General features: G+C 48.0%; 6 protein-coding genes across 6 annotated transcripts; 4 read left to right on the top strand and 2 right to left on the bottom strand.

Annotated features, from left to right (window-relative positions):
• Positions 1–414: 414 nt before the first annotated feature.
• F5147DRAFT_758358 (uncharacterized protein) lies at positions 415–1,425 on the top strand (the record flags this gene model as incomplete). The annotated part of the gene is made up of 3 exons (XM_041440402.1): positions 415–660; positions 716–973; positions 1,042–1,425. 3 exons carry the CDS (start codon positions 415–417, stop codon positions 1,423–1,425), a joined length of 888 nt encoding a protein of 295 aa, XP_041297204.1.
• Positions 1,426–5,149: 3,724 nt separating this feature from the next.
• F5147DRAFT_545472 (uncharacterized protein) lies at positions 5,150–5,383 on the top strand (the record flags this gene model as incomplete). Its single annotated transcript, XM_041430317.1, has 1 exon — positions 5,150–5,383. A coding segment is annotated over one exon (234 nt), but the record flags the coding sequence as incomplete, so codon positions are not given.
• Positions 5,262–6,838, top strand: F5147DRAFT_382051 (uncharacterized protein). The gene is made up of 2 exons (XM_041429489.1): positions 5,262–5,422; positions 5,473–6,838. The coding sequence occupies exon 2, from the start codon at positions 5,527–5,529 to the stop codon at positions 6,760–6,762; it is 1,236 nt and encodes a 411-aa protein (XP_041297202.1). The 5' UTR covers positions 5,262–5,422; positions 5,473–5,526; the 3' UTR covers positions 6,763–6,838.
• A 92-nt stretch (positions 6,839–6,930) lies between these two features.
• F5147DRAFT_743381 (nuclear protein) lies at positions 6,931–8,930 on the top strand (the record flags this gene model as incomplete). The annotated part of the gene is made up of 4 exons (XM_041439601.1): positions 6,931–7,224; positions 7,278–7,847; positions 7,902–8,597; positions 8,649–8,930. 4 exons carry the CDS (start codon positions 6,931–6,933, stop codon positions 8,928–8,930), a joined length of 1,842 nt encoding a protein of 613 aa, XP_041297201.1.
• Positions 8,931–9,042: 112 nt separating this feature from the next.
• F5147DRAFT_769234 (uncharacterized protein) lies at positions 9,043–10,512 on the bottom strand (the record flags this gene model as incomplete). The annotated part of the gene is made up of 4 exons (XM_041441031.1): positions 9,043–9,475; positions 9,526–9,880; positions 9,944–10,041; positions 10,094–10,512. The coding sequence occupies 4 exons, from the start codon at positions 10,510–10,512 to the stop codon at positions 9,043–9,045; spliced, it is 1,305 nt and encodes a 434-aa protein (XP_041297200.1).
• A 121-nt stretch (positions 10,513–10,633) lies between these two features.
• On the bottom strand, positions 10,634–12,962 carry F5147DRAFT_381880 (uncharacterized protein). Its single transcript, XM_041429488.1, has 17 exons — positions 12,855–12,962; positions 12,759–12,802; positions 12,661–12,705; positions 12,504–12,554; positions 12,409–12,456; positions 12,350–12,357; positions 12,240–12,292; positions 12,051–12,186; positions 11,904–11,993; positions 11,782–11,856; positions 11,564–11,716; positions 11,469–11,513; positions 11,388–11,420; positions 11,226–11,340; positions 11,048–11,170; positions 10,949–11,000; positions 10,634–10,893 (listed from the first exon to the last, which is right to left on the bottom strand). The coding sequence occupies exons 2-17, from the start codon at positions 12,769–12,771 to the stop codon at positions 10,806–10,808; spliced, it is 1,128 nt and encodes a 375-aa protein (XP_041297199.1). The 5' UTR covers positions 12,772–12,802; positions 12,855–12,962; the 3' UTR covers positions 10,634–10,805.
• Positions 12,963–14,582: the final 1,620 nt, after the last annotated feature.

Below are 14,582 nucleotides of genomic sequence, written 5' to 3'. Positions count from 1 at the left end.
TAACAGACAACTTACTGAGCTTGATGTCGATGAGTCCCGTCTTGACTCGCGCACATCTACACATCCTCTCGCAAGACATGTACCGGATAATTCTAAATAAAGTCTAAGACTAACCTGAAACGCCGATCCTCAATCTGATTACATTGCAAGCTTAGTCATACACCAGCTAACACTCCTTCTCGGACCACAATACTCACCTTCCATTTGAACCACCGGCTCCACCATATTTCTTCTTGTCTCCAAAGGCCCGACCAGCAAGAATTTTGGACAAATGGCCCGCTTGTTTGTAACAAGGTTTGTCCTAACATCGCTTGATCTTGCGCAGCCCCTCTCCCTGCCGCCCGCTTACAAAAGTCCGGCTCGGGCATTGGATTTATGACTGCAATTTCCTATCTTTCTTGACCGTCGACTGACATGTTCTTCAATTCTCATAGGACTACATCACTAGCCGTTTCGATCTTTGGCGCAGTGTTCAATTTCGCTCTTGCAGTACGACTACTAGGAGCTTGGCGGTCATTCAAATGGGAACCAGAAAGCGAATGGGAGAGTTCTGAGTATTCCATCAGTAAAGATGGAGTGCATCTCGTATGGGCGTTATTGTGCGCATATTTTGTTGCGGCATCTGTCATCTGTCTCTTCGGCCTGGCAGGCATTGTCCGAGTACGTTAACATTTTCTTTTTTTTAATTGCCAAAATCTTGAGCCCTCTTCTCTAGGGCAAAGCGTCATTTGTCCGCATATATCGTGACTACATTGTCGGAGATTTCGTGTTTGGCACCTTGTTTGCAGCCATAGGCTCTTACGCTGCTTTTCGACCATCAGTTCGCTCTAGTATTTGCGAATTGTTGTCACGCCAGCCAGACACTCTTCGGGACTTCATCGACTTGGGGCTGACTTTGGAGAACTGTGAACCATGGTTTGAGCGGGGAGTATTCGTGTTCATGATTGTTTTGATGGTCATCACCGTCATTCGCGTGAGTAAATTTTGCCTTAATAGTTGGTGGCGAGCCGCAAGGCTGACGTTTGTGATTTGATTACGCAGCTTCACTTCGTGTTGGCTTTATCCAGTTACTACACCATTCTTATCAGTCATCAAGGCTTCCATTTGTCATCCCACACACCTCACTATGAGCGGATATATATCCTACCAGTCCATTCAATGGCAAACAAAGCGCGCTGCACATCCGACGTCGACCTACGATTTGTAGACGCTCCCGTTTACGCTCCAGTCCCGCTCACGCATGTTTCTTCGCAAGTCGCGGAGGAATTGCTTGCAAATGCCACCGAAGCATGGGTTTCTCGATCACACTCAGCCCAACATGTACGACCGCCCAGCCTCTCGCTGGCACGTCATCAGTCTGTGGACCTCGGTTCGGGAGCAGGTCAGATTGCTGACTTGATTTCGCTGGGAAACGAAAAGGCATGAGGTTAGGATTGGATGAAATGACGGTATTAACTTCTGACATGTTGCGGTGGTGTCTCTGCTTCTTTATGCTCTTGCTTGTATTATTGTGTTAATGAGTTGGTGCTTGCTTGTACTTTAGTTATCTCAGTTATTCGGAATCAGAAGGACCAGTGTCGTCCTTTTTGTAATGATGTATAGCATGGAAGCTCTTTGTAGTACTGAACTGAATTCGCAACTCTGACATCAATATATCACCCTTCTGTTCCATTTCAGTTCTCTCGTTCTCCCAAATGTCTTCCTCTTCAGGATCTGATCATTAATGGTGTCTAGCTCTCGCAGTTCCCTTCACTTGCTTGCTTGACTGTCGCTCGGCGTCGGTATTGCACTGCAAGATGGGTGTCTGCGGTGTACTCGCGGGCTAACAATTCACCCACAATCACATGAATATGGTGCGCACATTGTTTACTCTCCGCTCCTGTCGTGCAGTCACATCTGTATGATTCAGACACCCAAAGACATATGCGGATAAGATGTTGCATCAGCAGAACGCCGTTATACTTCCCAACGCGGCTCCCGCTGCATCTGCTGTGATAAATCTACGGTACCGGTGTAGCTGTTTCTCATGACATGACCACAATTCGCGCTTCGTTACTATGCTGAACCTACTGCCATATCTTATATGGGGTCGGCCATTTGAAACTAGCTGAACTCCAGGTTCACAGTCATTAAGGCCTTGTCAGTGACTCAGCGCTCAGCAGTCATCGCGTGCCGCAGTTCCTTGTACGTGTGAGTATATAGGTCATCTTCTGTTCGCGATTTGCTAAACTCGTAAGCCATCGAGGCATGCACAGAATATCTTTACCTAATGTCCGGTGATCTGGATCATTCTATTCTTCCATTGCGCAGTTGAAACAGTTTGACTATTCCTCCTCCGACTAGCTAGGACTGATCATGTGCATGAACAACGGCAGACCAGAATACTAGATAACAAGATATCGTAATATCTTGGCGCACAACCTAAGCCATGTTTTGATAGACCGGTCCGCCTTTCCGCCGTTCGTTCGTTCTGGCCCGGGTAGTTCCTGTCGAAGTTCGATGGACACATGCCCGACATGTGTTTCAAGCTACGCCGAGCACCACCCGTTTCCAGATCCCAAGAATTTCGTTTTGAATTTCAAAATGTGACTCACTTCTCGCCCCCGTGACATGCCTCGACACGCCTGCAATTGCCCGCGGTCGGGGGCGAGTAGTGCTTCGACTTCAGAGAACATCTTGGTAACGCAGGCAAATCCATTCAAGAATCTCGATGAAGGACTCGAAATCACTGAAATTTACGTTCAATTGACCCTGTTGCCGCACACGACGAGCACGAGTGCGGCGGGCGGTTGTGCATGCCATCTATACTCAGGAGGTGCCAGCAGCTTTAAACCCGGTAGAACAGTGCAGTGCAGTGGCACGCACAGACTCCGAGTCTGTGCAGACTTGTACCCAGACCGGCCATTTCAGACATATCCTCGCAGTTGTGGTCCTATTAGTTGCAGGTGTAGTTCAACTCCGACGACGCGTTCTGGATCAACATGCATACGTGACATTAACTTGATCGGCTATACCGATTCGCCCTCTTAGATTTGGCTTGCATCTCTAAATGTCACTCTACAAGTTAGCGTGACAGGGTAGTTGATGACGAGAGGGACCACTTACACCATTGACCACATAAATCTCGTTAATATTTCTGCTAAGAATCTTGATTTTGGCATCTACGTTCTCACAATGGACTTGCACCAAGCTGACAAGAAATTGGTCAAGCAGGGTCTTTCAAGCATCAACTTTGAACTCACTTCCTGTCATTTAGATATTCAAGTTCTGTTCGGTGACTGTCTCGGAAGGCTGAACGACTGGGCACCATCTTGTTTGTAAAACTATTCGATCGAAGACCCACTCGCGTCCGTGACATAAAGTGCCGGCGTGAGATGCGTAATATGGCTTTGTCGATGCTTGTCAAAAGAATTTCCTGTGAAGAACGAACGTACAAAACGACTGACTGTGCAGGCCAATACTTACATCATTTCGAGAAATGTGTGACAATCGAGTCTTACATAAAATATCGGCGACTGGGATCATCTACAATGTCAATGGAAGGAATGAGGGAAACATATTCTGCCCGCTCAACATCCGTCATGCTCGTACGACCGTCAAAAATCTCCGCCAAAGAGCGTGTGCTAGGACCGGTATCGGCGATGCGAAAGGTCTGGATTCCGGTCTGCGTAAGTGGCTCTAAGGACTGTCTTTGTTTGAACGCTACGTCGATCGTGATCGAGGAGAGGTTGGAGCAGGAACAGGATTGCATTCGGGCGATGTACGGCGATCTCGACATTTGTCAGGTAGGAACTGCAAGAATTTGTAAGCTCAAGGTCGAAAGGCAGCCTCACGTCAAAGACTTTGAGGCTGCACATAATGGACGGCACTAACGAAATAGATGGTACAAAAGCTGCACTGTAAAGACCCATCCTTGGTATAGCCAGCTCCTGAAGTGCTGGTAAGTCTTTTAACAAAATTTGAAGTTGGCCCTCTTCCCAGGAAAAAGTATGAAGAGACCTGATTTGATTGATGTAAGGCTGAAGAAGGGCTTCGCAATAACTTGGTCAATGGGTGGCGCCCGAGTGCTAATGAGAGTCGTGATCCCTTGAGTCACGAGTCTTAGGAAAAAGCTGCCCGCTGCCAGTCTCCGTCGTCGACTTCTACCGATAACCTGCACCATAAACTGAGTATACTTGCAGCAGCCTCCGTCGGCATGCTCTGGTCAGCAGTGTGGGGGCCATCTTTGATGCGGGGAACAAGTACTTGTGTTTGAGGAGACAGTAGTGAGATATATGGGATAGGGTTTCAGTTGACAGTCGCCCGAAAGCCGATATAAATCCTTTGTGCAAATGCCTGGACTGGAATCTTGGTCTGTTCGACAAGTAACCGAATTGAAGCCGACCATAACTGTGTCCAGAGCTGAGACATCGTGCAACACTGCATCCAGTTGCTACTCGCATTCGCTGGCAATGGCGCTGATGCTGTCGCCTTTGAGTTCAACAGAGTGGTTGGTGTTAGGAAAATAGGCTTTAGTGTGCGGGGTTTCGACTCTCGAGGCCTGGCATCTCATTATTTGCCGCATCAGACAAATGATCAACTGCTATATACACGAGTGCTTTGGGAATGAGCAAGCTGAAGCAATTGGTCATTATTCTCAATTAGCACGACTGATTTTCACTAACTTGGTACTTACAGCGCACCGATGATGTCCGAGTACCAGGCTAGGATGAAATTGACTTGTAGGCTGTTTGCATGTTGTTTCCCTTATGTTGGTTGAATGGTTCAAAGTCAGACTTTACCGTAGTAGTCATGATGTATGGTGATGCCGGCATTTTCTATTTTGCGATTCGTCAAACTAGAGCTCAGCGCTCAAGTCTCGAGGCTCTGATGTCTGTGTTCGGGATGTCGTGCTTTGGCCGCCACTGTTTCTATCATGGTGAGTGTCTTATCCTCAGCTCGTCGAGTCTCTGCTGCCTACTAACTAACTACTACCAAGTACTACCATAAGCCTCAGCTGTCACTGATCACCGGTCGACCGGTCACCTATCAGCCTTGAGCAAGCATTGCAGGCTTGTTGAAAATTTTAACTAGTACTTTCTTCATGACGTCATGACCCGGATGAGGACGTCGTAGGTGCAGGTAAATGCCCCTTACTATCGCACTACTCATGCACTCCTGCCTCCAGATCTGTGAAGTTCTGCGGAACATTTTTTCGGCCTTAAACAATTATGAAGACATCACACTTGACGTACAGAAACCATCCAGGCCCGTTGACGGTGTAGATGTTCGACGCCAGACTCTCGCACGTCTCGCTAGGACTTGTCGCACATTCTCGGAGCTTGCTCTGGATGTGCTCTGGGCTCACATAGATACTCTCAACCCTGTAGTACAATGTCTCCCCAGGCACGTGTGGTCTCGACATCGTCACAATCGTAGTCTGGTAGGTTTCCGGTATTCTATGATTACACCCATGTCTCAAACGGCGTGCAGAAGATAGATAGTTGCGTTCTGATTGTTCATTGGCGGGGCATCGAAAAGTACCTTATGAGGGTTCGCGCCCTTGGCAAACTGGGGCGTAGTGCCATGGGTGACATCTCCCAGGAACTTGCACATACCCTCTGCAGTCATCCCTGGCCTTTTTTACTCCCTGGCCTTGAAAAACTGTTCTGGTCGGACAGTAGCCATGAATCTACCCACCTCCTTTCCAACCTTCTCAGCCCCACCCTGACTGAGCTTCATCTACATGCGATGGGTAACCTGTTTATGCTTTCGGTTTTATCAAACCTGGGAGTTACATGTCCCCTCATGAAATCCTTCTCCACCACTGGCTCTGATTCAGCTGCATCCATCCCGGTTTCAAAAGCTGTTGTATGTGGTTGGCACCATCTCAAGACCCTTAGCACAGAAGCTGTCGATTGGCGTGCCTTGTCTCATCTCTCCACTCTTCCATCCCTTACGAACTTGCAACTCTCATTTCTATCACAGAATAGGGACTCCTCCAAATACAGGCAGACCACATTTTCAAACCCTCTTCGCCATCTCACAATCCGAGCGCAGAGTTCCGAGCTATGCGTACCTTTCCTTGAAGCAACGTGGATACCCGCGAGAAGAGTATCCATCTCTCTCGGAAACGTCCCGCGATCTTCCAGTAACGAAACCTTTCTTTTGCTCCTTGCCTCTCGTGTAACAGCGCAACAAGTGCAAGCTCTCTCACTCGATTTGACTTGTGATTCACTGCTTACAATCAGTGAAATCATGCCACTCTGCTCATTTTGCGCGTTGGAAGAACTAACGCTGCCAGCTCACTCTGCCAACCTTACTATAAACGACCAAGACCTCGTTAGAGCCGTGAAATCGTGGCCCAAGCTGAAAAAATTACGCCTGGGTGACGAGGCCACGTGGGTAACACCAACGCGTCCTCAAATCACCCTGGATGGGTTTGCCAGTCTGCTTTTGCATTGTCCAGACTTGCGAACACTTGGCATCGGTATGGACGCCACCTCATACAGTGTTGTGACACCCGAGGTTCCAGGGGGTGGGGTAACCAATACCAAGATCACTGCACTCTCTGTCGGGGCATCGCTGATCGACAATCCATTGGCTGCCGCTGCCTTCCTCTCCTCCGTTTTACCAAACTTGAAGAACATTCTGTACACTAAATTTGAAGTTGTACCACATCAAACGGAGAGACGACACGAGAAATGGGCGAGAGCTGCAACGTATCTGCGAGATGTGCATATGATCAAGAAGCAGGAGAGGATTAGATTGGGGATTCACTAGGTTCATGTAGTGCAGATTTGTATTCTCACTGTTCGAAGTCGAGTGGTCCCTGACAATTACATTACGTAAATGTGATAATGATATTGATGGTTTTAGCACTTATCATCGCTGTATGTACTGCTACTAGAGAACCAAGGCGCCCCCTCACCACACTTTCAAGAGAATATAATGGCCCATGTTCGCGAGCGATCTCTTTCACCTGAGCTTTCTTCAAATTCGCTTCTAAAGCGATTAAAAACGACACATTCCTCGTCGACATCGACCGTGGACCATCGGTTGCGCTTCTATCCTGGTCTCTTTGGGCCAGAAAATGTGCAGCAATTGCATCAGGCTTACGCTGGCAGTGAACCATTCAAATATGCGATTGTCGAAAAGCTTTTCCAGGACGATCTTCTTAAGAATGTGAAGGATGAATGTATGAAGGAGCTGAGCTTCACTGAGAAGGAGACAGACATATACAAGGTAAGTCTCCTCGGTCCTAATCGACTATCTGTTGTCCGAGATCTTTTTCCTAGGTGAACCAAACCGGAGACCTTGCATCACTCTCGTACCTCTCTGAGGCTCAACTTGCACTTTTTCCAAACCTCCTTGCTCTCCGCGATGCACTCTATTCTTCAGAGTTTCGCAAGTTCATTCAGGCTGTCACTGGGTGTGGACCACTCTCCGGAACGAAACAGGACATGTCTGTCAACTCGTACACGCAGGGGTGTCACCTGCTCAACCACGACGATGTGATTGGAACCAGGCGCGTATCGTACATCCTCTATATGCCCCTACCATACGGCCAGGAATGGCAAAAAGAATGGGGAGGTGCTTTAGAGTTGTATCCTGTTCAAACCGGTGCCGATGGGATCCCCGAGCCCGAGGCTGCACCATGCAAAGCTATCCCTCCAAGCTGGAATCAATTCATTCTCTTCGAAGTGCAACCAGGCAAAAGCTTCCATTCTGTAGAAGAGGTGGTAGTAGGAGGGGATGGCAGGGCAAGACTTAGCATAAGTGGCTGGTTTCATGTTGCACAGGAGGGTGAGGAGGGGTATCAAGCTGATCAAGCAGTTCCTGAGCTCAAAAGCTCACGAGAACAGTTGGTGTGTCTTGGAAGATGTACTGTCTGTGCATTCGTCTCATCAGGACTACTACAGACATCTAGCTCTACCACCTTTGTTGCATATCCCGACTTGGAGTCACTCTATCCAGATGGACCGCTCCGAAGAGAATATATCTCCTACCTCTCAAAGTTCCTAAACCCAGTTTACCTTCAAACACGCACGATGAAGGCATTGATGGCACGGTTTGTCGTGGAATCGAGTATTGAACTTCACCATTTCCTTTCCGCGTCTCTCGTATCGAAACTTGAACCTGACCTGCGTATGGCAGACCAAGCTGATGGTCTTGATGGTGAGACTCGCCAGGGGAGGATACCACCGCACACTGCTGGCGTCTCCGGTGCATGGTCTGCACGGGGTCCACCACACAAATGGCGTTACTGTACGCTTCAAAAAACAACGAAGCCCTTACGTGAATCAGACACAATCCTTCGTCAGTTGCAAGACGAAGTTTTCCCAAGTGATGCGTTTCGCGCTTGGTTAAGCATCATGACAAAGTTGGTGCCGCTGAGCTATACTGTAGAAGCGCGAAGGTTTAGACCAGGCTTGGACTACACTCTTGCAACGAGCGAGGGGGACGAGTCGCGATTGGACGTAGTGTTGGGATTAACGCCACAAGTAGAAGTTGAAGAAAATGAGACGCGATCGAATGGCAAGTCGAAGGCGGATGAAAAGGACGAAGAGGACGAAAAGCCGCATGGTTGGCAGGCTGGGGAGTGGGGAGGATGGGAGGTTAGGCCAAGATCTTTCTCATCGATGTTTGCTGATTTATTCGTTGTCCAGTGTTACATGGCGCCCCATGACGAGGATGATGATCCAGCAGTCTATCGTTCTGGGTCGAGCAAAAATCACCAAGTCAACGATACTTCTGGCGATGATGACGATGATGACGAGAGCACTTTGCTAACCATTCAGCCTAGCTTTAACAGACTCCTTCTCGTCCTGCGGGACGAGGGCGTTATGCGCTTTGTCAAGTATGTGTCAGCTGCCGCTGCTGGCTCTCGGTGGGATATCTGCGCTGAATTCAACGTGGGGATGGTTCAGGATGACGAGGAAGATTCATGAACTGAAAAAAATGCATTCGGTATGTCCATGTAGACAACGGAATTTTTGTGAAGCTATCTACCGTTAGGGTGTACATGTCGTATCTCTCGCTATCTTTTGCCATCGTGATATCCTAGAAGACAATCTTCTGACCTTGGCTGGGTATGATAGCAGCCGATTCACGCGGCGCTTGGGCCAGTGCGGCACCAGGTTTCGGGCGTCCTCGAACCCTGTCAGCTTTTATATGTCGTGGTCCCTCCTTTTGGTTCCGTCGTGTTGATTCTGCGTGATCTTGTTGTGCGATATGTTCTTTCTCATTTTCACCACGTGTCCCCGGGCGTGATTGAGATCGTGGACGCGACTCAGTCACGTCAGATTGCCGACCACCATGTCTTTTGCCAGGACCACTTTTGTGTTCGCTTTGTAATCTTGGACCGCCGCCTCGACGTACTGCATCAGCAGAGGCATATTCCACAACTAGATCTCGACCATTGAGACGGTGGTTGCGAGGATTGAGCAGGGCGGCAGTTGCATGTTCGGTGCTGGTAAAGTCAAGGAAGGCAAATCTGGATGCTTCCGTTGGTATTACATGCGCCTTGTACGATAAAGCACTCACCCTTTGCATGCACCACTGTCTTCAAAAGTTCCCATGCGGACCTTTCGTAACCAAACATCTTTTGTGACATTGTCATCCTCCCCGGCACTAGCTTCGGCCTCATTCGCTTTCACACCCTTTCCAGCCTTTTGTGGGTGTCTATGAGCCTCGAAGAGTTCACGAATCGAGTCCACAGTAGTATCAAAACCAAGATTTCCAAGGAATAATGTTTGTGCAGGAGGCTGCTTCTGTACACGCAAAATCTTCTGTTGAGTCTTCGTCAAGCCGCTCACCGATTTGCCTGCAGAGGGACCCTTGGCGTCCTCTTGTGTCCCCGCCGGTGGTGTAGTTGTGGGACGGCCCACAAAATCATTTCCTACATATACGCGAATGCAAGCTTAAACATCAGGTGCGTAGAGTAAACCGCATGCATACATACCGTCCTTTATCAGCAAATTCCGACCGTGAAGCTCTCGTTCGGACTGGGTTATTGCTATGACTTTGGCATCTGGCGTAGCAAAGTCGACGTAGGCAAAGCTAGCTTCTCTTCAGTCGATCACGCATTTAGCAGGTAAAGAATTTAGCTCACCCCATATTCTCTTCTTTGGTTCCTTTTTTGGTGGGCATGTGTATGCGCGTGATCTCCCCGACGTCATCAAAGAAATCTCGCAATGTATCCGGCGTAGTCTTGAACCATAGATTGCCTACCCAGACCGAATTCTGACGTTTCGGCTTGCTATTACCAGCAGGCTTCGAGGACTTCGTAGAGACGACAGCTTCAGAACCATCTGTCACCTTTCTCTTTTTTGACGGCCGATCTTGAGCTTTCTGCTCTTTTTTCTTCTGTCTGCGTTTTTCGGCGTGAGACAACGCGACACAGTCATCTGGGACTGGTGCATTGTCTGCTGTGTCTGCTTCGCGCGCTACATCATCGCATTCTTCGGTAACTCTCTTTCTCTTGACCTGTGGTGGGCTAGAAGAGTCTGATGAGGACGCCGCAGATGACATTTTGGAAGTAGACTTTCGAAAGGAACGCATCATAATTATGATATCGGTGAATCATGTGACGACACACGTGACAAAAGCTCACGCGATTTCCATGAAGTACTTCGAAGCTTTGTGGTCAATCGCGATTTACTGATCGGTGACAATTACACTTGCTACATCGTTCATAATCAAGAAATCCAAAAAACCGCCCTACGATACGTCTATCGAGAGTCTACACACATTGTCCATCCAAGTGTTACATTCTTGCAGTTCAGTTAAAGGGTATTCTAATAAACTTGCGGCTCTGGACTAGGTCACCAGTAAAGATGATATCCTGCACCTTCAACCTGTCCTTGGATTTTTGCAGCAGTCTTCAAATGGTATAGAGATATAGGTTGTTTACTATGATATTGGATCAATCAGAGATCTCACGGCAAATGAAAATGAAGACAAGTACCGAGAACGCGCTAGTGCTTTGGCTGTAGTATGAATGTTCCTCATCGCCCGACCTGCCAAATATTGAAGCGACCGTCTACAAGAGGGTGGGTTTACTTACCGTTGACTGCAACTCTAGACAACTCCTCGATGTCTCGGCGAGATATATTGTCTGCTTCCTCTGAGAGCATACTGGACCACATAGTTTGGCGGGAATCGCCATCTAATTCAGGATACTGGATAGCTGTAGGAGTGATAGGTGAGCATGGGACTGATAAGTTAGCAAATAAAACCTGTACTAATAGCAAAATGCGACATGTATGCAGTACATGTAGTTCTCGCAGTAACAAATACAATGCACCGATGCCGCTCAAAGAAGTCGAGTATCGTCGAGATGCGATTTTGTTCCTCCATCTGATCACAGGTCAGGGTAGCACAAAACGGAGACACCTAATGCGCACTATTGGCTCGTGCCTCTGAGTCTGCATGAGAAGCTGGATGCAAGTCAACTCATGATTGAAAAAACATGTAAAATACCGCACATCTCCAGCTTCAATCAATACTATGGCATTCCATGATCTTGCTACCTGTGAAATGCTGAATTTGCATCAAGGTGGATAATAGTCCATGAACATACATCCAGACGGGATGTCAACGTGTCCACAAGTAAGGTCGTATCCAACGGAAGGGAACATACTGCGAGAGAGTGCAAGGGCCGTTTAAAATGTTCCGCTATAGCTTCAACGGTCGCCGTTTTGCCAGTCCCTGATGGTCCATGCAGGAGTATAACCTGCCAGCGAGAGGTGCACCGTAACATTCGGTACTATTTTTGAACAAACAGGTAACTCGACCTACCAAGCCCGATTGTTCTTCATCTGCCATGGCCTCCTTGCTGAAGTCGAATGCACCCACAACTCCTTCGATGACATCCTGTCGTAATGAGAAGACGAACAAATATTTGAGTTCATTGGCTTTACCTTTGAGCTTTCGTCAAGCACAATGTGCTTCCAGGCATTTTCATTGAATCTTATTGGCTCGATTTCATCAACATCGAAGAAGCCCCACGACTTGCAGGAAGCCAAGCACTATCAGAGGCGCTCGAATGTATACCTTTATGTGATTACCTTGCGTTCCAGATCAAAACCTGGCATGAATCGCGGGAGAAGAGCGATATCATCTTCCGGCACAGCCGGGATATTATCATTGTCTCGGGCCTTGCTTCTGTCTTGAAGAAGAGGGTACGGGAAAGAGGTATCATCTCTAGTCGGAGTCAATGAGATCACACAATGAATGACTGGCAAACAATTCCTTACGTGTGGTTGTAGCCGAATGTATTCCAGGCTAAGCGATCAACTATGATCCGTCGCTGTTGGAGACGACAGGTCAGTGAGAAACTATCCACCTATCTCATGATCGGGCGCACTCCTCTGTCTAAGAGGGGTAAGGTTGACTTAATAATTCAATAGCAATTAGAGAACGCACGAAGTTTGTAATGGAACCCCGCTAGCGAGGCGTACTTCCTGCCGCGTTCTAGAGCCAGGGTTAACGCGGGACATTTGCGGGACATGTGCTCTTACCTGTAAGTCGTCTACGTATCTCAGGCGTCATCTCGTATGTTTGAAAATCAGCCAAGATCAACGACCCCTGAATGTCATTAGTACGACGAAAGTAGGATAGTATCGGGGACAGACCTCAGTTAGTTTAACCACCCGACCTCGCTCGACCGTAACCCACTTGGTTCCGTTCCAGAATACACCCTCGCCGTTGAGGGTGAATGTTCTGCAGAAGAAAATGGGAAAATGCCATTCCCACAAGTAACATTTACAACTTACTGGTCAAAGTCATCGTAAAAAGTTGAGATCAAACGGAATGCATCCTGCATATTTCATCTATCTGAAGGTCTCGCAGAGTATTGTTGGTTCTCTCACAAAATCATCATTATCGTCGAGGTAGTAGTACTGCTGATTCTTCCGGAAGTAGAACTCCAGCAGATCGAGCGGTATGCGACCGTGTACTACTGCATGTTTCAATCTTTCAGCTCTACGGGAAATCAGATACCAAGAGATAAAAACAAAGGACATGTCGCACATTGATTTGAATTCTTCTTTAAGCAAGAGTAAGAGAATGTCAAGCTGCTGGACTGCGGCCGTAAGGTACGTGCGCACGTCGCCGTCTGCCATCATAAAAGGTATGAAAGCAGTTACCATAAAGGGTACAAGTTACATACCATGTAGACCCTCATACGCATGCCCGAGCGCTTTCGCACTTTGTGCGATGTCATCTTCTTTGTTATCTTCCAAAGCCTTACGTGCGTCACCGGTGCGACTGTCCAACGAATCTAGCTCCAAAGTAGCTCGTCGATGTGGACTTGTGGATCTTGGCTCAAGCATTCACCCCCGACAATGGAGCTGCAGAAGATAATGATTCACCATCTGATAAACTGAGTGCTTAAATCCGCCGTACCGTAAGCAGGCGAGTAAAATGGGACTAGAATCACTGAAAACCAGTTTTGGTTTCTCTACATACTGGTACATCAATTGCAGCTATGTAATGCCTGAGGCCTGAGGGCGCACCTTCATCTGTCTTCCGTCGAACGTTTAAGTAGAAATAAGTAGGCTCCTGGGTGGCTACACGGGGAGTCTGTTCGATGCATTCGTAGGGTTTCCAGCAATCATGAAGGTAGTTCCTAGAATTAATCAATAAGATCGCCCGATTACTTTGACTGGAGAGTACGAACCATTGCTGCCACCGTCGAAGGAAGCCATTCTCTTGTCTCTCGGTTATGCCGGACTTGCATTCTTCGAGCGTCACAGACCTCGACGTGCTGACTGGAGACGGTACCTTGATTGCAGGTAAAGGCATTTCCACAGCGGGAGGTGAGGAAGTTGTCGACGTTCCGGGGAGTGGCTCTCTAATCGGTAGCGGGGACTCGGTGGTATCGGCGGAGGGGATAACTTGCACGAGTGATTCTGTATGTTAGACTTTTCAGACACGTCAAAAGGAGAGAAAGCTGTTTTCAAAGCGTTAGATCGAAAGGTATTTTCGATCACTTTATACTCTCATGCCAACGGCCGTCGGATTTGTCAGTTTGAAGTTTGATGGCGTCGTGTTGCAGTCGGTGTGAACAGACAAATCTAGTGGGGTTACCAAACCCTCACTGTAATGCACATGTGCGGCAGTGCCACATCTGTACGTGAGTGGACGCATTTTCCGTTCGAGATGCCAAGATACAAGCTGGGGTAAGAAAGTCAAAAACTGGCTATACGAGCCTCACTGTAGCAGCACAGGAATGCTTCATTTGCAAGGCACTGGTGTCATTTTGTGATATGGGGTACTAAAAATAGTCATAGATATGCCTGTGGAGCCATACAAAACGTCATCAAGGGTTCGGGGCCGTAACTAAGGCTCTGGAGCTTACATTATGAGCTTTTATCAATGAAGCCAGGACCAAGCCAGGACAAGCACGTGAGACTCAAGGAGCGGATGAACAGTTTTAGCTCGAGTGTCAAGTGAAATTAATAGTCGAAAACGATACACTCCGCAACACCATGCATCACAGTGGCTTGACCAGTTATTGTTCAGACCTGTGCGAGAGGCGGCGCGCAGTTGGCCAGTATTGCACATTTAACTTAGTTGTGCCATAGTACTACTAACTG

Source organism: Suillus discolor (assembly GCF_016758755.1).
Source record: "Suillus discolor strain FC423 chromosome Unknown F5147scaffold_7, whole genome shotgun sequence".
NCBI classification, from domain to species: domain Eukaryota; kingdom Fungi; phylum Basidiomycota; class Agaricomycetes; order Boletales; family Suillaceae; genus Suillus; species Suillus discolor.
The sequence above is the reverse complement of the archived record's forward strand: the minus strand, read 5'-3'. Positions and strand labels throughout refer to the sequence as shown.

Coding starts and splice junctions, on each gene's coding strand:
- F5147DRAFT_382051 (XM_041429489.1), top strand. CDS start 5,527: ATGAGGGTTCGCGCCCTTGGCAAACTGGGGCGTAGTGCCATGGGTGAC.
- F5147DRAFT_381880 (XM_041429488.1), bottom strand. Junction 12,555..12,660: donor GTATTCTGGAACGGAACCAA/GTGGGTTACGGT, acceptor CGTTGATCTTGG/CTGATTTTCAAACATACGAG. Junction 11,857..11,903: donor TGCTTGACGAAAGCTCAAAG/GTAAAGCCAATG, acceptor TCATTACGACAG/GATGTCATCGAAGGAGTTGT.